Genomic DNA, 24,154 nt, shown 5'->3' on the forward strand with positions numbered 1-24,154 from the left:
CGGCGGTCACGTGACCCGGCCCGGCGGCCGCTGGGGCCGGAGGGCGCGGCGCGCGGACGCGGCGGCCTGGCCAGGCGGGGCCCGAGCGGAGCAGGCCGGAGCGGGCCGCGCGCCGGCGGGGGCTCGCGCCGCGCCCGCCCCTTCTCCGCCCCGCGCGGGGCGCACGCGCGCTCCTCCTGTTGCCCCTCCCTCCGCGCGGGGACCCCTGGCGGGCGGCGCGAGGACATGGCCAGCGACGCCGTGCAGGTAGGCGCACCTGCGTCCGCAGCCGCCGGGCGGCCGGCCAGCGCCGGGGACCCCCCGCCCGCGCGTTGCCGGGGCTCCCCGGGGCCCGGGAGGCCAAGGTGGGGGCCTCCCGAGGGCCCGGCGCCCCCTCCCTGGGACGACACCGTGGAACCAGCACGGTCCCCCTTTCGGCAGGTGAAGGTACGCACCGAGGGGAGCGGGGAGGTCCGGAAGGCCCCCGCCGCACCCCTAAGCTCCTCCCCTCCCTGAGCATTAGAAGGGGCGCGGCGGAGGCTCTAGTTCGAACGTCTGCGGCTGGCTGTGCGTTCCGGTGCCTGTCGCCCCCGTCACTCAACTAGGCACTCCTCCCCCCCCCCCCCCCCCCCCCCAGCATTCAGTTCCCGGCAGGTGCGGCTCCACCTGGGGCAGGTGCCTGGCGCAGTGGCCCGGAGGGGAGGAGGCCGTTCTGTCGGTGCCCCTCCCCCAGCACAACAAAGCTCTGGCGGCCCCCCGCCTCCAGACGGAGCTTTATGATGGTCCCGACGCCACCCAGATTGGCACCTGTTGGCGGAAGTGCCCGAGTCACCTCATTAGATTGAGGAATGGGGGATCCACACGGCCACCCTCAAGGCTGCCGGGTGGAACCTTATCCCCGGCTGGGGATTCTCTTGTACCTAGAACCCAACCTGGGTATGGGTGGCAGGGCTGGGTCACCCCTCCAGCACATGCAAACACACACAGATTGGCACCAACCTGCCACCCAGCCAGGTTCTCCATGTGCCACCTTGTGAATATCACAGCCTTGGACTCACCTTCCACATCTGTGACAAGCAAGGCCAGGGTGACTTCTGACTTTGGTTCAGAATCTGAGGCACATCCTGTGCCTCTGGCACCCTCATTAGTGCCTCAAAATCCCTCTTTTGTCCTGTGGTTGCTGTGTAACTGGGTTTTCGTCTCCTTCTGCACCTGCCCCCATCCCCTCTGTGTCTCCCCCATGATCCCCTGTCCCCCACCCCAGTCCTGCTGATGGCCTGTCAGCCTTGCCGCGGAGCTGGGCGTATCTGGTGTTGCCGATCACATAAGGTCAGACCTTGGGGCCGGGGTGGGCCGGGGTTTCTGCCTCTACCCGCAGCCCTGGGAGGGCTGTGTAGGAACCCCCTGGCGCATGCATGCTCTTGGCATGTAGCAAACACGACCTGAGAGGAGGCTGTGAGTCCTGGAATGAGGCTGGGCCTGTGCTGTGGTCCCCCCTGCCATCTCTTGCCCAGTTTCTTACCCCCTCCTGGTCATCCCTTTCTTGTGCCTGCTTGGGCCTGCCACCCTGTCACTCTGTCTGTCCCGACGTATGCCTGTCTGTCCTGTGTCCGGCAAACGGATGTCCTGTCCAGATTCCGGAAACGCCCAAAGCATTGAAATCTCCGGATGTGAGGGTCTAGGTCCCTGGCTGCTCTGGGAAGGCGGGGCAGGGAGGGAGGATTCTGGGAAGTGGACCCTCTGGACCTGGGTGTCCTGTGCCTTGTGGGAGGCGGGGGAGCAGGGCTTCTCCAAGGCTGGGCCAGGCTTCTGATTCATGGGTTTGCCTTGCTGGCCCACAGGTAACCTCTGCCCTCTGGGTAGGAGTGAGTCACCCAAGGGAAGAGAACCCAGGAGGCTGGACCTCCCTCCTTCCCTCCCTGCTCTGCGTACTCTCAGGCCTCAGCTTCTGTTCCTCTGTGCCTGGGCTTTCCCCATTTGAGCTGGCCTGGATCTTCGCAGTACCCTGCTCTGCCTGCTAGGGATGGGATGGGGCTGGGTGGTGGGCGGGGACTGGTAGCCAGCCGGTAGTGTTAGGTGAACTTGGGTTTAAATTCCAGCGCTGTCACTTTCTCACTGTATGTCCTGGATCCGCTGCCTTTGCCTCTCTGAGCTGTGGTTTTGCCACCAGAAACAATGGGCCTAAAAGGGCATTCATTGTCCAAAGGGAGAGGTGTAGATGAGCCTGTGCTCTGCAGGTGGGGCTGCTGGGAAAGCCTTACTGGGGAACATGGTCAGCAGCCCAGGGTGTGAGTCTGTGTCCTTTAACCCAGGGTTTCTCAGTCTCAGCACTATTGATGTTTGGCGCTGAATCATTCTTTGAGGTGGGGGCTGCCCTGTGCAGGGAAGGATGTGGACAGACTCCCTGGTCTCAACCCAGTAGATGCCAGGAGCACACCCTCCCCACCCCCAGCTGGGACAACCCAGAATGTTTCTGGATGTTGCCGGACGCCCCTGGAGATGTGTGTGGGGATAACCCCCCCCCCCCCCCCCCCCCCCGATCTGCTGCTGTCATCTCTCTGAGCCTCAGTTTCCTCAGGATTAATGGGAGGGATGAGTAGGCTCGCAAGAGTGATACTCTTGGCATGCATAAACCCTCCCTGGGGGCAGCTGCCCTCCAGGTTGGCTGGGAGCCAAGGAAGACTTTGCTCATCTGTGAAATGGGTTCTCCCGGTGAGGGTTCTCACGTATTGCGAGGCCTGCCACTTAGCTGGTGATCTGATTCTGGGCACTCCCGTTTTAAATCCCAGCCCTTACTCCTGCTGGCTGTGGGACCTTGGGGACAAGTTATGTCACCACTCCAGGCCTCAGTTTCCTTGTCTTGAAAATGGGGTGATAATAGCACCCCCATCGTGGACTCACATTAGTTGACCTAGGTGGAGCTTGTAATAACTGCTCTTATTATTAAGTCATACTTGGCCTTCAGTGGGCTGCCGGTTTGTGGGTACCGTCACCCCAGAGCTCCAGCACTGGCTTCTCATGATGTGGGTTTCAGGGAGGTGGCATGGCCGGGCCCTAGCTGTGGTCACAGCAGTTGGCGACCAAATTGAGAGGAAGCCGGAAGTCGGGACAGCCTGCTTCTGCAGGAAGGGGGCTGGCCCATAGAAGCACTCATATATCGGGCATGTGCACATCAGCGTCCGTGGGGTAGGCACAGGGGTGTGCACACACTTGCCTGCCTGTGTTCCGTGCACACTCCTGTAGGTATATGAGAGGGTGTAGACACCCCAGTTGGCCCCTGGAGCCTGGTCTCCATGTCTACACTAATGGGCACGTGAGGTGCGTGCACACCTTAGCAAGTCCTAGGACAAAGAGCGAGGGCCCTCCCTGGTTGTCTCCTGAGAAGCAGGCTTAGTCCTAGGGGAGGCGATGAGGAAAAGGTCCTCTACATGCCCCAGAGCCCCGGAGCTGGCCCCACGCAGGGGATGCCGGGAGCTGGCAGGAAAGAGGAAGTGGCGGTCAGGAGGCCCTAGCAGGGCTGAGGTTCAGGAAGAGGGCGGGGCCCTCAGCCCGGACCCAGGATGGCGCAGGCCAATCCCCCTTTGGACCAGGAGCTGGAGGTGGGGGCTGGGGTTGGGGTGGGGGGCAAAGAGGATCCCAGTGACACCGGCCGGAGGCCCTGCCCTTGGGACCTCTTGATTTTGGACCAAGAGGAGGAGACGGGTCCGTGGCCTGGGAGTTTTCTGTTTTGAAGATGAAAATATGTGGGGCTTTTTGAGGCTCCTAGGCCACGATAGAGGAGGAAGGAGCCGGGGCGCTGCTCTTTGGGGTCCAGGTGTAGAGGACGAGAGGAAGGGAGACAGGGCTTGTCCCAGGACCTCCCAGTTTGAGGACACAGCAGGGGAAAGATGGGGTTTGTCCCCAGGATGTCGTTTGGAAGGAGGGAAGAGGAGGCCTGCCCTTGGCACTTCCCAGTTTGAGGGCATCGCAGAGAGGAAAAGGGGCCTGCTCTCCAGATCTCAAGGCCATTGTTTTGGGGGGAGGGGCAGTAGAGGCCTGCCCTTGATACTTGTTTGAGGAGCAGCAGAGGGAAGATGGGGCCTGCCCTGGGGACCTAGTTTTAGGGATAGCAGAGGGGAGTTGGGGTCTACCCTTGGAACCTCCTAGTTTAGGGGGGCAGCAGAAGGGTGAAGGGGTCTGCCCTCAGGACCTTGTTTTGTGGGGGGGCAGTGGGAGGTAGGGCCTGAACCTGGGGACCTTCGAGTTTGGGGGGGAACACACTGGTGGGGTAATGGGGCCTGTGCTCCCGAATCCAGGTGCATAAGGAATAGATGAAAGGAGATAAGACTGTACTTACTTATGGGGTCCCCTAGTCGGAGGGGACAGAGAAGGAAGAAGGCCCTGCCCTTGGGACCTCACAGTTTGGGGTAATCGGGAAGCGGGGACAGGGCCTTGTCTCACCTCCCAGTTTGGGGGCTCAGAGTATGCGGAGCAGGCCGGGTCTCGGAAGTCCCAGGCCCAACTGGCCACGTGCGGCGTGCACCGTGGGGTGGGGTCCCCCCCTCCCCCCACTGACCACGCTCCGTCTCCTGCAGAGCGAGCCGCGCAGCTGGTCCCTGCTGGAGCAGCTGGGCCTGGCAGGTGCGGACCTGGCGGCCCCGGGGGTGCAGCAGCAGCTGGAGCTGGAGCGGGAGCGGCTGCGGAAAGAGATCCGCAAGGAGCTGAAGCTGAAGGAGGGCGCCGAGAACCTGCGGCGGGCCACCACCGACCTGGGCCGCAGCCTGGGCCCCGTGGAGCTGCTGCTGCGCGGCTCCTCGCGCCGCCTGGACCTGCTGCACCAGCAGCTGCAGGAGCTGCACGCCCACGTGGTGCTGCCCGACCCTGCGGCCGCCGCCCGAGGTGAGCTGGGGGCTTCTCCGGAGGGGGCGGGCCTGCGGGGGGTGGGGGGGGGCCTCCGCTGCCAGGGGCCCGCCCCGGGTCTCCCAGAGCCAGGCTGGCCCGGTGTGCACGGAGCCCCGGGGAGACAGCCTCCGGCCTCGGCCTCGGCCTCGGATCCCAACGAACACCGAAACCGGCCCCCAGGGCAGGGTCCTGCGCAGGCGCACCGCCACCCGACCTACACGGGATCACGTGAATATCTGAAGACTCACACAGTTGTACCAACATCCGGACAACACCCAGAGATGCTTTAAAAAATTTCTTTAGTTTTTGTTTCTTAAAAAATTCTCGGGGCGCCTGGGTGGCTCAGTCAGTTAGGCATCTGACTTCGGCTGAGGTCATGATCTCACGGTTCGTGAGTCGGAGCCCCGCGGTCACGTGGGGCTCTGTGCAGACAGCTGGGAGCCTGGAGCCACTTGGATCCTGTGTCTCCCTCTGTCTTTCTGTCCCTCCCCTGCTCGCACTCTCTCTCTCTCTCAAAAATAAACATAAAAAAATAACAAAATAGGGGCGCCTGGGTGGCTCAGTCGGCTAAGCCTCCGACTTTGGCTCAGGTCATGATCTCGCGGTCCATGAGTTCCAGCCCCGCGTCGGGCTCTGTGCTGACTGCTCAGAGCCTGGAGCCTGTTTCAGATTCTGTGTCTCCCTCTCTCTCTGCCCCTCCCCTGTTCATTCTCTGTCTCTCTCTGTCTGAAAAATAAATAAACGTTAAAAAAAAAATAAATAAAAATTTTTTATTTGTGGTCAAAAAACACACAACATAAAATTTATCGTTTTTTAAAAAAGCATTATTTGTTTTGAGAGAGAAACAGAGCATGCGAGTAGGGGAGGGGCTGAGAGAGAGGTAGGGAGAGGATCCCAAGCAGGCTCAGCACGGACAGTGCAGATCCCAACACGGGGCTCGAACCCATGAGCCGTGAGCGCATGACCTGAGCTGAAATCTAGAGTCAGACGCTTAACCGATTGAGCCACCCAGATGCCCCTAAAAGTTATCATTTTTAAGCGTACAGTAGATTCACATTGTCGTGCAAGGCATTACAGAACTTTTTATCTTGCAGCCAAAGACTCCTTCCACATCACATCAGTAGCCAGAGACCCTCACACAGTCAACACCAGCACCCAGATGATACCCAAGGACCCAGGCACTATCGTGTGAACACCCAGAAACTTCCATACCTCCGCCCAAAGAAGCACACACACAGTCACAGCCACACACAGACAGTATCTAGAGCCTCTTGCACATGGTTACACCAACCCCCAGAGATTGACACACGCAGCTGTCCAACCCTTACAGACGTACATTGTCCCGTCCACAGCTGGAGACATACACGCACAGTCAGACCAGGCCCGCAGACTCCCCCAACACCCATACACCGCCTCGGCCTGTCAGCAGCTGGGGACCGACGTTGTCATGGCAGTGCGCGGAGATAGTTCATCTAACACCCGGCGTCTCCTACGGTCGCATCTGCACCGAAATTCCCCCACCCCCACTCCCAAGTTACACCACCCTCCGGGACTCACATAGAGCCATGCCGGCATCTAGGGACACACGGGTCTGACTGTACCCACAGGCAGATAGAGCCAGTGCAGACACACCCGCTGGAGATCTGAACGCACCGTTGGGCCAACAGTTAGAAACGCGTGCATTGGGTCACCCCAGCACCCAGACCTCACGCCTGGCGTTTCGCCTAGGTACGGGAGCACGTAAGGAGACGCATACTCAGTCATGCCAACACCCTGTGGGCACAGACATAACCACACCTGAGCCCACAGGCTCTCACACAGCTGCGTGAGAAGTGGGGGGCTTCTGTATATAGTTACACCAACACCAAGGACTTATGTACACGTGGACGTTTGCCCACGCTCGTTCACACCGGTCTTGTCCCAGTGCCGAGGGGGTTTCCCTGGGCGGGCTGGAGTGGAGGGACCTTCTGGGCCCTGGCCCTCTTTTCCTCTTTCCCCTGGCCTTGGGGGCAGAACCCAGGCTGGGCAAAGGGTGGATCCTCTCAGCTGGGCAAAGCCTTTTAGGCAGATGGAGGTGAGGGCTGTTGTGACTTTGTCCTCCCCCCCCCCCCCCACCTCTTAGATGCCCCTCAGTCTCCTGGTGCAGGTAGCCAGGCCTGCTTGGCCACCAACCTGAGCCGCGTGGCCGGCCTGGAGAAGCAGCTGGCCATTGAGCTGAAGGTGAAGCAGGGGGCAGAAAACATGATCCAGACATACAGCAACGGCAGCACCAAGGTAGGGGCAGCATGCATGTGCACACCCCACGTGCGTGTGCACAACCCCCACGTGCGTGCACACCGGTGAGCTGATCCCAGGCTGGGGGGTGGGAACCGCCGTGCCACCTACGTCTGTCTGCCCCATGGGAGGCTGGGACCCTCTGGGTTGGGGACAGAGGGACTGATGGGGGACTTGGAGGCAGGACTGCGGTGTGAGCAGCTTGTAGGGGGCATCTGAGAAACAGGATGACCGTCTGAGATGTCAGACACACGGCAGAGGCTGTGCCCCACACTCAGTCACGCCAGAGACTCGAGGGATGTCCACATCTGGTGGTGTCACTGCTGGTGGCATCTCTGAAACGTACACACATGGTCAGGTCAATACTTAGATCCTAACACCTGGAGACACACAGAGTCATGTCAACACTTGGGCACACGACGCTGCCATAACATCTAGAGACGCAGCCGTAATGAGACTTGGAGACCCATGGAGGATGCCCACCACGGCCACCTCTAGACGTAGAGACCTACACCATCACATAATCCCCAAGGACACACGCACAGGCCAACAGGGAGCCTTGGACACACCCACAGACCATTAAATTCACACCCAGAGACTGGAGGTGTCACACAGATTGGAGGTGTCACACCCACACTCAGTCCTGGTGTTCCTGGAGTCCCCTTACTGCAGCTTGTCAAACACACCCACCCAGCGACCCTTGGACTCACCCATGTGGCTACAGTCAGGGCTACGCCCGCCTCAGGGAACACTCACCCACGTGTCTGCCATGGTGACAGCTGACTCCAATACGGTGCCTCCTGACGCCAGGTGCGGCCCTGAGCCCCACACACAGATGGGCTCCTTCAGTCCTCAGCCCAGTGGTGGTCACTACTCCCCTCCCTGCAGGGGAGGAAACAGGCCCGGGGAGGCTGAGTGGCTTGCCAGCAGTTACGTGTGTTGGGGGCGCAGAGCCAGGATTCAGACGCCACGGGCCACATCTCCCCTCTCCTCCTGGGAATGCGTGGATGCGCGTGCTGTCCACACATCACCTCTGTGACACAGTCACCACGGCCCGCACGGGGTGCACGGAGGGCCCGTGGGCAGACCCCCGCTTGCCCAGCCTTCCCCTTACAGCCCATCCCCACCTCCAGGACCGGAAGCTGCTGCTGACGGCCCAGCAGATGCTGCAGGACAGCAAGACCAAGATCGACATCATCCGTATGCAGCTTCGCCGGGCGGGCCAGCTGGAGAGCCAGGCAGCCCCCGACGATGCCCAAGGTGAGCCCCTCGCCCCGAGGCAGACTAGCCCGCGTCCCACCTTGCAAGAGCTCAGCTCCCGGCCCCGTCAGGGGACCCTTTCTGAGGCAGGGAGGTGGCTGTGGGTCACTCACGGTATGACCGGAACCCATTCCTGACCGTCTCTGGGCCGGTTTCCCATTTTGTCCTATGTAGGGTCTGCCCTAGACCAGGTATTAGCAGACTACAGCCCGAGGACTAAATCTGCCACTGCCGTTTTATTTTTGTAAATAAAGTTTTACTGACACACAGCCATGTGCATTCATTTACTATCTTGTGAGGCTGCTTTCGCTCCGCAGGAGCAGAGCTGAGCGGTGGCAACAGAGGCTGTGTGCTCCGCAGAGCTGAAAAGACGGACTCTCTGGCCCTTCGTGAAAAGAAATGGCGGACCCCCGGACCGGGTGGCCGCCTCGTCCCGTTGGCCCCCGCTGTGTAGCACTGGGGTGTCCACAGTGTGTGTCTGTGTCCGCGAATGGGTCTGTGTGTGAATGCCCGGGGGTGACTTGAGCTGACTGCCAACCTGAATTTGTGGCAGGGTCTTGATGTGTGCAAGGTGGTAGCTGGGTCTGTGCCACTGATGTGTGTCAGTATTAATGTGACGTTGTGGGGACCGGGGGCCGTGTGTGTGTCCCGGTAGCCATGACAGTTTGTGTGTCCCCTGTGTAACAGTGTTAGCCGTAGACTAGGTGCCTCACAAACAACAGAGATCTGTTGCTCACAGTCCTGGAGGCCCAGAAGTCCAGGATCAGAGTGTCTCATGAGAGCCCTCTTCTGGGTTCACAGACAGCTCCCTTTCCTGCTGTGTGTGTCCTTCCGTGGTGGAGGGGTGGAGGAGCTCTCTGAGGGCCTCTCTTAAGAGGCCACTGCTCCCATTCACGAGGGCTCCGTCCTCATGACCTAATCACTTCCCAAAGGCCCCACCTCCTAACACATAATACCATCACATTAGGGGCTAGGTTTGTTTCTTTCTTTCTTTCTTTCTTTCTTTCTTTCTTTCTTTCTTTCTTTCTTTCTTTTTCTTTTCTTTCCTTTTCTTTTCTTTTCTTTCTCCTCTCTCTCCCTTTCCCTTTTTCTTCCTTCCTTCCTTTCATTTTTATGAAAGACAGAGGCAGCTTGAGTGGGGAAGGAACAGAGAGAGAGGGAGAAAGAGAATCCCAAGCAGGCTCCACACCGCCAGCACAGAGCCTGATGTGAGGCTTGAACCCATGAAACTGTAAGATGACGACCTGAGTCAAAACCAAGAGTTGGTTGCTCAATCAACTGAGGCGCCCAGGCACCCGGGGTAGGGTTTCAATATATGAATTTCAGGGGAACAGAAACATCCAGTCCATAGCAATGGGAATAGATAACTCAGATGACAGAGTGTGGGTGTCGTGTGTGTGTCTTTGAGGTAGGGGAGGGGTTAGTGTGATTGCTCGTCTGTACTGGGAATACCTACATGGGCTCTCGGTGACAGTGAATGATGGTATGGTCATGTCCCTGTGCCTCTGGGTGGTATTGTAGCCTCGGGTAATGGTACGATCTTGTCCCTGTAAGTGTAAAAGCCCTGGTGACTATCTGGACATGTGTGACAGCAGGCCTGGGGGCAAGAGTGCGGCTGTGTTTGTCAGACAGTGTGCCTGTGACTGCTGTGTCTGTGTGGTTGGTGTCTAAGTGAGTGCCTGTGAGTGATAGCATGACTCTCTCTGAGTGCCAGGGTCTGAGTCTGGGTCAATATACAAGATAGTGGGACTGTCCTTGGAACCTACACCCATGGAGAGTGTGGTCTTGTGCCTCTGGTGACAGTGTGTCCTTCTTGTGCCTGTCCCTGTGCCATTGGGTAACTGTGACCGTCCTTTATTGGGCCATGGCTGTGTCCCTACGACTTGATACCCAGTCTGTTTCCCTGCAACATTTGTGCCTGTGGGTATTGGTGATGCTGTCCTGCCTGTGTGACAGTGTGATGGCATTTCTTTGCTGTCCCTGTGCCTTACCCATGTGGCAGTGTGATTATGGTTCTCCCTGGGCTGGAGTTAGGGGGCCCCAGGGGTTTTGCCACAGTGTAAATGTGTCCCGTGAGAATGTTTGTGTCTTGTGATCATGTCTCTCTGCCCTGTGACAATATCCCTGTGTGGTGGTGTGGCTGAATCTTTGTGAGAGTGTGTTCTCTGCCTGTGGGTGACCGTGTGCCTACGCTGGTGACAAAGCAATAATGCCACTGTTCCCCTGTGAGTGACAGTGTGGCGATGTCTGTGCGACAGTGCCCTTGCTCTCCCAACTGCATTGTATTTCACCACGTGGATGGTCACATTCGTTTACCCAGACTCCTACTGGAAGAAACGGGGTTATTTCCGATCTTTTGCTCTTAGAAAGAAGGCTTCAGTGAGTAACGATGTACGCATGTCAAGTGCAGAGGTGTTTCTATGGGATAAAGTTCCTGAACTGGGTTTGCTGGATCAAAGGGCCATTACATTTGCAATTTTGATAGGTGTGGGCAAACTGCCGCCCTTCGAAGGCAGTTAGTAAAAGTTACTTTTTTTTTTTTTTTTTTAAGTGTCCCTGGGCCTGTGTGATTATCTCCTTCTGGCTATCTAAATGGCCACAGTGTCCCTGTGACCGTCCCTGGGATGCAGTGGGACCCTGTCAACACGTCTGTCCTTTAAGCCTTTGTTGATCGTGTTCCTGTGTACATGACTGTTCCTGTATGACAGCCTAACTCTGTCCCTGGGATGGTGCCTGTGGGTGGCCATGTTTGGATGAAAGAGTGATTGCATTTGGGTGGAAGTCTGACTGCCTGCAGGTGACAGCGCGACTGTGGCACCGTCACCCCTTGCTTGGGAAAAACCTGACGCATCTTGGTGGTGGTGTGTCTGTGGCCAGTGCCCGTTCCTGCGGACACCTGCGCATCGGGGGCTGGGGTGGTCGGACCTGGGTCCTAGGCTGGCCTCACCACCCGGCGTCCAACGCCCACAGGGAGTGCAGACCTGGGCTCCGTGGAGCTGCGCATTGAGGAGCTGAGGCACCACTTCCGAGTGGAGCACGCGGTGGCCGAGGGTGCCAAGAACGTGCTACGCCTGCTCAGCGCCGCCAAGGCCCCGGACCGCAAGGCGGTCTGCGAGGTGAGGGGCGGGACTTTGGCGGGGGCAGGGCCCCAGCGAAGGGGCGGGAATTGACCCCGTAGGGCCTCCTGCGGTGAGGCTTCAGCGAGGGGCGGGACCTTGGCCAGGGGTGGGGCCTCAGCCGGGGGTGGGGCCTCGTTTTCCCGGAGCCCAGGGGTAGGACCCAGGCGGTTTGAAGGCTAGGGCCAGGTAAGACTTAGCCAGGCTTGGGGAGGCCCCACCCCTAGGCTTGGGGAGGCCCCACCCCTAGCCCACTCTGTCCCTCCCATTACAGGCCCAGGAGAAGCTGACCGAGTCCAACCAGAAGCTGGGGCTGCTGCGGGAGGCTCTCGAGCGGCGCCTCGGGGAGTTGCCCGCGGACCATCCGAAGGGGCGTCTGCTGCGCGAGGAGCTTGCTGCGGCCTCGTCCGCAGCCTTCAGTGCCCTCCTGACGGGGCCCTTCCCTCCCACGCACTACAACACCCTGTGCAAGCCCGCGCCACTCACAGGTGGGTCCAGACCTCCCCCACCCAGACCCCGCCACCGTGGCTCTGTATCCTCGACCTCTCCCCAAGCCCTGAGACCCTCAACCTAGATCTCCGCTTTCCCCACGCCTGTACCCCATCCTACTTCATTGTCCATGCATCACAGCTCTGTAGCCCGGGTCCCCACTTCCCTAGGCCCCACAGCTCTATGCAGTGGACTTCCGGGCCCAGCTTGTCTTCTGATTCTGGACTCTTGCCCCCATGCCCACCATGTCCCCATCACTACCCCTTCTTACCCGGCCCTGTTTTTCCCTCCAGCCATAGCCCCCCAGCCCAAGTCTCGCAACCCCTCATTCTCAGAACCCTCAGCCCTGAGTCTGCCCCCACCCTGCAAGACCAGCTAGCTCCTCCCTCCCTAGACCTCTCAGCGGTTACTTCCCCCTTAGATCAGCCCTACCCTAGACCCCTGACCCCTTCTGGGACCTCTGGTCAGCTCCCTGAGTCCTACCCTCGATGCCCTAGTCCAGTCTGGCTCCCATTGCCTCATTGGCCCGTGCCCTAAACCCATCTTCTGTCGATAACCCCCAGCATCCAGAGCCCCTCCCCAGCCTGGCCTACCCCAGCCTCAGCCCTGCCCCTTCTCCCATATTTCTCACTTGTGGGCATCCCTGCATCAGACCTCCTGCCCCTCCCCCCCGCCCCGGTTGTCCCTCACCGACTTCCACCTGTGTGCTGGCCATTTCTGGATATGCCCACTTCGCCTTTGGCCTGTGCCAGATATGGGCGCCCCCTGAGCCTGCCCTCCCTCAGGGACCCTGGAGGTGCGTGTGGTAGGCTGCAGGAACCTTCCAGAGACCGTCCCCTGGAGCTCCTCACCCTCGGTGGGGGTGCCTGGCACCCCTGACAGCCGCACCACCTTCCTGAGCCGCCCAGCCCGGGGCCTTTACAGCCGAAGCGGAAGCCTCAGTGGCCGGGCCAGCCTCAAAGTGGAAGCCGAGAACACCAGTGAGTGGGCACTGAGCCTTGGAGGGATGAGATGGGGCGGGGATCCTGGGATGTCACATGCTTGTAACACTTTATTTACTTATTTTGAGAAGGAGACAGAGCATGAGCATGGGAGGGGCAGAGAGAGAGGGAGACACAGAATCCGAAGCAGGCTCCAGGCTCTGAGCTGTCAGCACAGAGCCCGACGCGGGGCTCGACCCCATGAGCTGTGAGATCATGACCTGAGCCAAAGTCAGACTCTCAACCGACTGAGCCCCCCAGGCGCCCCTAGAACTAGTACGCTACGTTCATTAGGGTGGATATTGTTCTAAGAAAAAAAAAGAAAATGCAAGTGCTGGGGAGGATGTGGAGAGACCGGACCCCTCGCTCACTACCGTTGGGACCGCAAAGTCCTGCAGGCTCCGTGGAAAGCAGGATGGCAGGTCCTCAAAAAATTAAACATGGCATTACCGTGTGACCGGCAACCCCTCTTCTGAGCACACACCCCAAAGAGTTGATCTGTGGACGCTCATGTCCACGGCGGCATTATTCCCGACGGCCAAGTTGTAGAAGCGACACAGGTGTCCGCTGACGGACGAACGGATGAGCGGAATGCGCTGTGTATGTGCCGCGGGGCGGTATTCCACCCCCAAAAGGCAGCCTCGATACTGACACGGGCTACAGCATCGACGAACCTGAGGGCGTTAAGCTAAGTGAAACAAGCCCGTCACAAAAAGATACGTTCTGTACGATTCCACTTCTCTGAGGTGTCGAGACTAGTCCGGGTCGCGGAAACGAAAGAAGGGTGGTTGCCAGTGGCTGGGCGGGAGGGGAGAGCAGAGAGTTGTTGTTTCACGGGGACAGAGTTTCAGTGGAGGGAGACGAAAAACGTTCTGGAGATGGATGGTGGTTGGTAGTCGCACAACAGTGTGAACGGAACGCTTCAAAGTGATTACAGCGGTAAATGTTACGTGAATTTTACCCCAGTTAAAAAAAAAAAAAAGGCATCCAAGAAAGTAGGTACAAAAGAAGAAGAATAATGGAGCAAACACCCATGATACCACCACCCAGGTCAGGTCAAGCAATAGAACTCTCTGGAAACCCCCCTTCCCTCTCCCCTCCCATTCTAGCCCCTTCCTCTGTCCAGAGGTAGCTACTCTCCTGACGTGTGGTTATCATTTCCCTGCTTTTCTTTGTAGTTTTAGCACCTATGTACACATCTCAAAACAACATAGTTTAACCTTGCCTGGTGTTTGAACTTTACATACGCAGAATCATACAGAACGTATTCCATGGTAATGGCTTCTTCCATTTAACTTTGTTTGGGAGACTTAGCCATATCATAGCATGAAGCTATAGTTTATTCATTCATTTTTTTTTTAATTTTTTTTTTTAACGTTTATTTATTTTTGGGACAGAGAGAGACAGAGCATGAACGGGGGAGGGGCAGAGAGAGAGGGAGACACAGAATCGGAAGCAGGCTCCAGGCTCCGAGCCGTCAGCCCAGAGCCCAACGCGGGGCCCGAACTCACGAACCATGAGATCGTGACCTGAGCCGAAGTCGGACGCTCAACCGACTGAGCCACCCAGGCGCCCCTATTCATTCATTTTAACTCCTGTTTAATAGCCTGTTGTCTTAGACTGAGCCGTAACAAACTGCTGCGACTTTTTAAAGTAAAAAATAGTAAGAGTTGAATATCAGCTGATAAGACTATACTATAGTTTATATGTTAATTCTGTGAATAGATAGATATTTCTAGTCTGGGGCCAATATAAGCGTTATATATGTGCATTTCCCAATGTAAACTGCGTGCATTTTTTTAGGGTGAATTCTCAGGAGTATATTGCTGGAAGTTGCATATAGAGTAAAAGCGAATTTGGGTCCCTACCTCACACCATACACAGACATCAACTGGAAGTATATTAAACGCCTTAACGTGAAAGGCAGAACCATAAAGCTTTGTCACGATAGCACGGTGAACATGATGGGGGGAGGAGAGATTTCTTTACTAGGATAGGAGATATGATCCCCCCTACACACACCCCAAACATTTTCTGACCCCCTCCCCCACCCCTCATTCCAGGCGAGGTTAGCACTGTGCTCAAGCTGGATAACACAGTGGTGGGGCAGACCTCCTGGAAGCCATGTGGCCCCAACGCCTGGGACCAGAGCTTCACCCTGGAGCTGGAAAGGGTGAGCTAGGTGGGGGGGACGGCAGGGCCTGGAGGAGGAGGGTTCTGGACCTCAGGCACCCCAAGTGACGGCTCAATTCCTCTCCCTCAATTGAGGCCCGGGAACTGGAGTTGGCTGTGTTCTGGCGGGACCAACGGGGCCTGTGTGCCCTCAAATTCCTGAAGTTGGAGGATTTCTTGGACAACGAGAGGCATGAAGTGCAGCTGGACATGGAACCCCAGGGCTGCCTGGTGGCCGAGGTACAGCCCGACCCCTGAGCACGAGAAACTACTTTCCCACATGCTCCCATTGTCCAGAAGGGAAGAGATGTTTGGGATTCATCTCTGAACCTTGATAGAAAAGTGTATGTAATAGTGACATCAGTGACACAACGTAAGCTGGGGTTGGTTTTGTTCTGAGGGGAAAAGATTGACCAAAAAAAAAAAAATTGCAAAATTTTGCCAAGCCCGAAAAGAAAAGAAAAACCTGGTGATGTGTCAAGGAGATTGCTATCAGAGCCACGGCAGACTAGAGAGAAAGCCCTTCTGCAGTGCTGTTAGGGTTAGGGTCTCAGTTGGGGTACCCCACCCTTGGTGCTGTGGCCAAGTGCGCCCCAGTGGGCCGGATCCTTCTCGGTTTGCGCGGTCGGGTGTTGAGCAGCCCCCCTGGTTTGCACCCACAGGAAGCCAGCACCCACCCCCACCCCCAGTTGTGACAATCAAAGATGTCTCCAGACATTGCCAGTGTCCCCTGGGTGAGGGCCCGCGGTCTAATAAATGACATTCCTAGCTGACCCCTCGTGGTGTGAGCCACACCCTGTCCTAAGTGCTTTGCCGGCTTTAACTTGTTAATCCTCACGCAGACCCACTTCAACCCAGTTCAGAAGTGATCCTCCTTAGTCACATCTGAGCGGGGAGAAAACAGAGGCACCGAGTAGGAAAGCCCCTGGCCCTCTCATTCAGCCAAAAACTTCCTCAAAAGTGCTTTGCCCCTGACACATATACGTGTGCCCTGCGTGTGTGGGAATCCGTGCCTCGGTGTGGGAATTCTGACGTGATCTCATAATCGAGGACCGCTGGCGGAAAAGAGCAGGGACCAGGGCTGACTCGAGCGGCAGGGCAGTGAAATTGTTCTTCCGTTCGGGAGACCGGCCAAAACCCAGCGGGTGGCTGGGTGGGTAGCGGGGGTGCGAATTCTGAAGCAGTCCTGCTCGCCCTCGAGGTCTACTTATAGCGTTCTGTTTTGTTTCTCTGCCTCCCCAAAAGCACCAGCCGATAGAACTTTCTACAGTTCTGTGGTCTATGAGCCTACAATAGTCGCATTGTGTGGTAGATGGAAATGCTGTATCCGAGCCCCGTCCAACACAGCAGCCGCCAGCCACGTGAAGTGTGGCTAGCCGGACCAGGGAACTCAAGTTTTAATGTTACTTTACATTTTTCCTGAATTTAAATAGCCCTTCATGGCTAGTGGTGACCATATCGGACACGCATAAGGTCACACAGTTCTGTGACTTTTAGCGCCTTGCTAGAGGATGCAACCAGAGTGGGGAGAATGGCACCAGACCGGCGGCTCCCCCACATGGGTGGCACCGGCATCCCCTGGAGAGCTTGTTGAAACACGGACTGCTGGGCCCCTCCCCCGTGTTTCTGATTCAGTGGGTCCAGGTGGGGCTCAGGAATCTGCATTGCCGGCAGATTCCCCAGGTGATGCTGCTGGTCCGGGGCCACACTTGGGGAATCAGGACACTCGAGGATGTAGGACCTTGCTGGAGCTGAGTGTGCGTCTCGTTGGGTCAGACCCCCCCTCTGCACCCCTGGAGGAGGGTTTGGTTGCCTGCTTCTTGCCTTTCCAAGATGGGGTTTCAGGAGGTAGCCCTGCCAGGCCATGGATTGTTTTTTTTAGCCCCTTGGTACCTTATAACTTCTTAATACTCTGTGTTTGGATGTGGGGCCGCAGTGATCAGAACCCCCAAAACATATGGGTGTGCACACCTCCTCTCCTAAGGGCTTCCCCCTGTGCCTAGAGGTGGGGGCAGATTCTCACCCACTGGCCCCTCTCCCCAGGTTACCTTCCGCAACCCTGTCATTGAGAGGATACCCCGGCTCCGAAGGCAGAAGAAAATTTTCTCCAAGCAACAAGGTGAGGAGGGGGTGAGCAAGGCAGAGGAGAGGCCAGGGGTCCCGGGAGTATCGTGAAGGGTGACGCCTGCCCCCATCCCTCCAGGGAAAACATTTCAGCGCGCTAGGCAGATGAACATCGATGTTGCCACCTGGGTGCGGCTGCTTCGAAGGCTCATTCCCAATGCCACGGCCACGGGTACCTTCAGCCCTGGGGCCTCTCCGGGACCCGAGGCCCGGTCCACAGGGTAAGGAGGGAGGTCCCTGGGGTCTAGGCTGTCCCTGGTTGCTTGGCAGGGTGCTGGGTCCCAGACAAACCCTCCTCCCGTGTTCTACAGCGATATATCTGTGGAGAAGCTGAACCTTGGGGCTGACTTGGATAGTTTGCCCCAGAAGAGTCCTCTGGGCCCTCCTTCCAGCCCATCGAGCCTGGTGAGTGTCCCACTCTTTTCCCCCTGGGCCTGGCTTAGGCAGCTTCAAAGATTCCTCCTCCGGGCCTCATTCCCAGCTCAAGGCCCAGAGACCACCGGGAACTTCCCTGGGTCACACATCTCTTCTAGAAGCAGGGTCCCACTCTCTATTCCTGAATAAACACATGAGCTCAGGAGCCAGGCCACCTGGGTCCTTGTCCCTGCTCTGCTATTTGTTAGCTGTGTGACCCACAGCAAGTTGCTTCGCCTTGCTGTGCTCTGTGCACTGGCCTGTAAACCAAGCACGTTTAAGACTCAAGTCTAGGACAGAAGTCAAGATAGCGGTTTTCTCTGGTTGCGGCGGGGAGGCGGTTATTGATAGGAGGGAGATACAAGGGAGCCCGTCAGGGTCATGGCGATGTTGTGGGTCTTAATCTAGGGCAGAGATCAGCACAGTTTTTCCATAAAGGGCCATTGCAGAAAGCAGCCACACATGATACATCCATACACCAACGGCCGTGGCTGGATCCTGGCACAACCTCGCTGACGGACACCGAAGCTTGAATGTCATATCACTTCCACAGATCACAAAATGTCACTCTCCTTTTGATTCCCCCCCCCCCCCTTTAAACACGTCAAAGCTATTCTTAGCTCACAGATGGTACAAGACACGTTTTACCCACCCCCGGTCTGGGTGCCACGCACCCAGGTGGACACATGTGTGTACGAGCTGGCTCCCTTGAGTGCATTTTACACCTCGCCTAAAAAAAAGAAGAATAACATATGCTTCTGGATTATATTTATAATAATAATATAATGACAGGCACCATGAGATGAGTTTGGCAAAACAAAATCCGAAAGTTTCATACCACCAAATGCTGGGCAGGAGGCGGGGGAGCAGGCAGTCAGCGGGAGGCTCGCAAATTGTTGCATCTCGGGAGGGCATAGCTGGCTGAGCTAAAAATGGGACATCGTCTCGACCCGGGAGTTCCAATCCTGGACGTGCACACGTGTGCGCCTCCCGGAAGTTCACCGCGGCAGCTTTGTGTGGGCAGAAGTGAAAACGTCAGAGTCCGTTCGTAGGAGCCAGTGCTAAATAAGTGACAGGTGGGAATAGTACGTGGCTGTGACATATGCGCGGTGGCGTAGAATAGCTTCTGAGACGGGTTGTCCGGTAGGGACGTCCGGCTTAGGATATTGTCAGTCGTGGGAGCCAGGAAAATGGAGCCTCTACCGTCAACGTTTGCTTGTAGAAAATCTATCTAGAAAGCCACTCGGGAAATCCTTCATGGTGGCTGGTTCCGGGGAGGGGGGCTGGGGCACGAGAGGCCGGTGTTTCCCGCCACACACCTGTCCGTGCTGATGGGATTTTTACAGCCGTGTCTGCAGTGGAGGATGATGAACCGGTAGTAACATGTTCCCGTTTGCAGTATTGATCTTGACTCTTTCCAAAGTTCCATGCACACGTGGGGTAAAGAATTAAGTGGCTCCCAGGGCACATACCCATCAAGGCAATAAGTAGGCAAGATGATAAAATGTATTTACAGCATGAAGAAAAGCAGCGAAAGGGGACGGGGAGTATGTGTGTCTCGGGGAGGGGGGTTCTGTGAGTTGTCTGATATGCTGACCAGCTGACCATCTGCGAAGGTGACATCCCGATAGATGCCCGGAGGCAAGGGAGGAGCTGTGCAGATGCTGGTGGGGAAGAGAGGACTCCTCACCCTGGGTGGGAGGGAATAGTCTGGCAAAGGACTTGAGCTGCTGTGTGCACAGGACAGCGTGGCAGGAGGGGAGTGAGCATGGGGCCGAGCGGGAGGAGAGGCGACGTCAGAGAGGTGACTAGAGTGCAGTTATATCATGGGGTGCCTCTGACCCCCTGTCTCTGCTGCAGAGCTCCCCGATCCAGGAAACTACCACCACTCCCGAGCTGCCTTCGGACACCCAGGAGACCCCAGGCCCCGCCCTGTGCAGGTGACAACCCCTCCCCCACTCCCCACCTGCCACCCCTGCCTGCCGTCCTTGTCCCCACCACTGTCTTCTCTCCACAGCCCTCTGAGGAGGTCACCCCTGACCCTCGAGGATTTCAAATTCCTGGCGGTGCTGGGCCGGGGTCACTTTGGGAAGGTGAGGCAGGGGGCAAGGAGTTGAGGGAACTGGGGCTTCCCGGGCTGGCCACGAAGGTCCTCGCTGCCCACTGTGGTTCCAGGTGCTGCTCTCTGAGTTCCGGCCCAGCGGGGAGCTGTTCGCCATCAAGGCTTTGAAGAAAGGCGACATTGTGGCCCGAGATGAGGTGGAGAGGTGGGGAACCAGCTGGGGCCCTCTGAGAACCTTGGTCTCTTCTTCTGGGAAGTGGGAGACAGAGCAGTCCCCTCTTCGGAGCTGCTGTGACAGTGATTTATAACAGCCACTTATTACTAAGCCAGCACTTGAGATGTTACCAACTCTTAGAAAGTGCCCACTGTGCGCTTTATGTCCAGTAACTCATGACAGTCCTATGCGGCAAATATTACCGTTCCCCTTCTGCCGATAACACAGAGAGGTCGAGCAAGTTGCCCAAAGTCACAAAGCCAGTAAGCAGCAGGTCAGGGATTCAAACCTAGGGACTCGGACTCTTAAGCCTGCACTCCTTTTTTTTTTTAAATGTTTGTTTCTTTATTTTGGGAGAGATTGGGAGAGAAAGAGGGGAATTCCAAGCAGGCTCCCCACTCAGTGTGAAGGCCCAATGCGAGGCTCGATCTCACGACCATGAGATCATGACCTGAGCAGAAATCAAGAGTCAGATGCTTAAGTGACTGAGTCACCCAAGCACCCTTGAAGGCTGTACTCTTAATGGCACCATTACACTGCCCCTGCTTTGGGGTTAGGGCCCTGGGTCCAAATCCCACCTCTGCCACCAATTTGCTTAGAGGCCTGGGGGAAGTCACTTTGTTCTTCTGATCCCCAGCCTCCCCATGTATAAAAGGGGGGTAATGATGCCTTTCTTGCAGGGTTGTCAGGTAGATTAAGTGAGGGGATGCATCTAGAGCATTCTATACAGTATCTGCCTCCCCTGTAAAAATGCCCAAGAGAGACCCTGATTGTCCCTAATCTTCCTGACATTTTTTTTTTGTTAATCAGGAACCCAACTCAGACAGCCTTAAGCAAAAGAGGAATTTATTGCTCTGGATCAGAAAAGTGTAGGGGTGTGTTGCCTTCAGGCATGGCTGTATCCAGTTGCTCAGATGACGTCTCGCTGTCCTCTTTCCTCTTTGTGGGCTTTGCTTGCAGTCATTTCACTGGGGGCAGAGAGAGCCCCCTACCACAGCAATTTAAGGTTCATCTACCAGTTTTAGCCCTTCTTCCTTAATAATTCCAGCAGAAATCCTGAGGTTGAGCCCCACTAGCTTGGCTCGACCATTCCCGAACCAATTCCTGGCCAGGAAAATGGGGTGCTCCAATTAGCCCACCCTGGCTGTTCCCTAAAGGGATGTCTGGCGGGGCGGGGGGGGGGCGCGGCGCTGTTACTAGGATGATAGATGGATTCTGGGTGCTTGTTTAGCCGCTGAGGTTCAGAAATATTAAGCAACTTGCCTCAGGTTGCACAGCCATTCGAGGCCCCCAGCAAATAGGTGATGGCTGAGGACTCCGGGGAGTGTGGGGCCTGGGGGTGGGGGACTGCTGTGGTCTCTGACCCCTGCCTGCAACCCTGCCCAGCCTGATGTGCGAGAAGCGGATCTTGGCGGCGGTGACCAGAGCAGCACATCCCTTCCTGGTGAACCTGTTCGGCTGTTTCCAGACGCCAGAGCACGTGTGCTTCGTGATGGAGTACTCAGCCGGCGGGGATCTGATGCTGCACATCCACAGTGACGTGTTCTCTGAGCCCCGCGCTGTGTGAGCCCCCCGCCCCCCGCCCCCGCGCCCCGCCGCCAGAGAGGCTGTGGCGGCCCTCTTCCTACCCTCCACCCTTTGGCCCCTGCCTTCTTCCCCCAACCTCCTGGAGTTCTGGGGAGCTGGGGGGCTTTGGGGGACGTGAGAGCCAGGTTTCCGTGGCCTGCCTTCCTTGCCTGGAGGCCTGGCCCCGTCACATGAGCTTCTCTCTGCAGCTTTTATTCGGCCTGTGTGGTGCTGGGCCTGCAGTTCCTGCACGAACACAAGATCGTCTACAGGTGTGTGCCTGTGTGTGCGTGTGCTCCTGTACACACGCTCTGCCCACGGGGGGCCCTCAGGCTTCAGGCAGGGCCCGGACCCCCACTCATCCCTCTTTACATCCCCCCAACCCATCACAGGGACCTGAAGTTGGACAATTTGCTCCTGGACACCGAGGGCTATGTCAAGATCGCAGACTTTGGCCTCTGCAAGGAGGGTGAGGGGCGGGGCTGGGATTTGAAGGGCTGGCCTTTGGGGATTAGACAGAGTGGGGAGGGAATGGAGTCCCCAACCCCACCTGGGCCGCCCCCAACCCTAACGCTGGGGTGGGGCTGACTGGCTAGGCCACCCCATGCTGGGCTGGGCTACCGCTGGGACCCCCACCCGTAGCTGGGGGACCCGCACCCGAAACCTCACATGGCCCTACTGCCCCCAGGGATGGGCTATGGGGACCGGACCAGCACATTTTGTGGGACCCCGGAGTTCCTGGCACCTGAGGTGCTGACAGACACATCTTACACGAGGGCTGTGGACTGGTGGGGGCTGGGTGTGCTGCTCTACGAGATGCTGGTTGGAGAGGTGAGGCCCCAGGCTGCTCCCACCCTGCCTGACCCTGGGATCACACTGGGAACTGCTTATGCCTGGGGTGGGGGGTGGGGGGACAGGGAAGGGGGAGGAGCGGGGGAAGGGGGGAGAGGGGGAGGGGGGGAGCGGGGGAGGGCCATTGGGGAATCATACTGTGCCTCCATGTGCTGTGTGATGGGGGCAGCTGGCTTTGCCTCCCTAGCCTCAATTTCTGCGTCTCTAAAATGGGGGTACTTACCTTCCCACATCAGTCAGGCCCCAGAAGTAGCTGGGAGTGGACGGCTCAGGTGGGGCTGGGAGGGGAGTGGCCAGAGGAGGGGCCTAATTCACCCTGGCTCTCCCTGTCCCCAGTCCCCGTTCCCAGGGGACGACGAGGAGGAAGTATTTGACAGCATAGTCAATGATGAGGTTCGCTACCCACGCTTCCTGTCGGCCGAAGCCATTGGCATCATGCGCAGGGTGAGGAGCCCCCGACTTGGGCCTGGGGAGGGGCTCTGGGGCCGGGCCGGGGAGGACTGACACCTCTCCTCCCCCCAGCTGCTGCGGAGGAATCCAGAGCGGAGGTTGGGGTCCAGCGAGAGGGACGCAGAGGATGTGAAAAAGCAGCCCTTCTTTCGGGTAAGGTCCCCCCAAGTGCCTGGCCACCCGCCCCCCCCCACCAGAGACCTGGTCAACCTGGTCACCCCGTCCCCCAGGGCCTAGTCATTTCTCCCCTACCAAGACCTAGTCACTTCACCTCCAACATTGTCACCTCTGTCCCCCCCCCCCCCCCACTGACCCTCCCACACGCACATCTGCTCCAGGCCAGCATGGTGCAGACCACTGCCCTGTGTGTGAACCCAGGCTTCCCCTCCCCCACCCCCGGGCTCCCCATGCTCTCACACCGTGACCCTTACTGGGCTGCCAGTAAGGATCACATTTTATCCCTCTATCTTATGACTCCTTATGTCAATCCCCCAGATGCAGGGCTGGTCAGGGCACAGGGGCTGGTCGCTCGGGCAGTCTGCTCCCCAGCCTCTCCTGCTGACTTCTGTCTCTCCTCCGCCCCTGCAGACACTGGGCTGGGACACTCTGCTGGCCCGGCGCTTGCCACCTCCCTTCGTGCCCACGCTGTCAGGCCGCACGGACGTCAGCAACTTCGATGAGGAATTCACAGGGGAGGCCCCCACGCTGAGCCCGCCCCGCGACGCGCGGCCCCTCACGGCCACTGAGCAGGCAGCCTTCCGGGACTTCGACTTCGTGGCCGGGGGCTGCTAGCCCTCTCCCCTGCCCCTGCCCCTGCCCCTGCCCTGCCCAAGCTCTTAGTAGTTTTTGAAAAGGCCTTTGGGGTTTGCCCCACCCACGCATCCTCTGGCTCCTAATGTGTGCAGTGATGTTGGCAAGGGGCGGGGGAGTGGGGGAGAGGGGTGTGCTTGGAAGCGGGGAGAGTTGTGGGGGGCAGATCCGATGGGTGGCCAGGGGCATAAAGAGTGACGGGGAGATGCCCTGAGTTTGCATGGGGCTCGCTTGATGAGGGTTAAGGGAAGGTGGGGACTCTGGGCTATTATAGTGGGGATCGTGCGTTGGCCGGGATGGGACGGACATGGCTCGGAGCTGTGTTTAGGGACTTTGGAGTTTGGAGGCCCTGATGGGGCGTGGATTGGGGGTAGGGCCTTGAGGATGTGTTGGGGGAGCTCAGGGTCACAATGAGAGAATTGTTGCTGGGGTCAGTCCAGGCGGTGGCAGGAGCAAAAAGCGCCCCTGGCGGCTCTGGATCGGCTGGATCGGCCAGCCGCTCTGCTCCAGA

The 24,154-nt window shown here is 57.9% G+C and overlaps 1 protein-coding gene across 4 annotated transcripts; it reads left to right on the forward strand.

Moving 5' to 3' along the window:
- Positions 1 to 103: 103 nt before the first annotated feature.
- Positions 104 to 23,714, forward strand: PKN1 (protein kinase N1). 4 transcript variants are annotated; one of them, XM_053897220.1, is made up of 22 exons: positions 104 to 246; positions 4,554 to 4,857; positions 6,983 to 7,134; positions 8,268 to 8,394; positions 11,365 to 11,510; positions 11,785 to 11,998; positions 12,785 to 12,979; positions 15,043 to 15,152; positions 15,248 to 15,391; positions 17,195 to 17,270; positions 17,355 to 17,496; positions 17,587 to 17,680; positions 19,550 to 19,629; positions 19,707 to 19,782; positions 19,865 to 19,956; positions 21,352 to 21,528; positions 21,741 to 21,803; positions 21,924 to 22,000; positions 22,220 to 22,362; positions 22,720 to 22,827; positions 22,906 to 22,986; positions 23,422 to 23,714. In XM_053897220.1, exons 1-22 carry the CDS (start codon positions 226 to 228, stop codon positions 23,623 to 23,625), a joined length of 2,826 nt encoding a protein of 941 aa, XP_053753195.1. In that variant the 5' UTR covers positions 104 to 225; the 3' UTR covers positions 23,626 to 23,714. The 4 variants fall into 4 exon arrangements, with proteins under 4 accessions (XP_053753195.1, XP_053753196.1, XP_053753193.1 ...); XM_053897221.1 differs by lacking the exon at positions 104 to 246 and adding an exon at positions 308 to 426; XM_053897218.1 differs by lacking the exon at positions 104 to 246 and adding an exon at positions 1,237 to 1,308.
- Positions 23,715 to 24,154: the final 440 nt, after the last annotated feature.

The sequence above is a fragment of the Panthera pardus genome, unplaced genomic scaffold, assembly GCF_024362965.1.
Source record: "Panthera pardus isolate Hobbes unplaced genomic scaffold, ASM2436296v1 HiC_scaffold_8, whole genome shotgun sequence".
NCBI classification, from domain to species: Eukaryota; Metazoa; Chordata; class Mammalia; order Carnivora; family Felidae; genus Panthera; species Panthera pardus.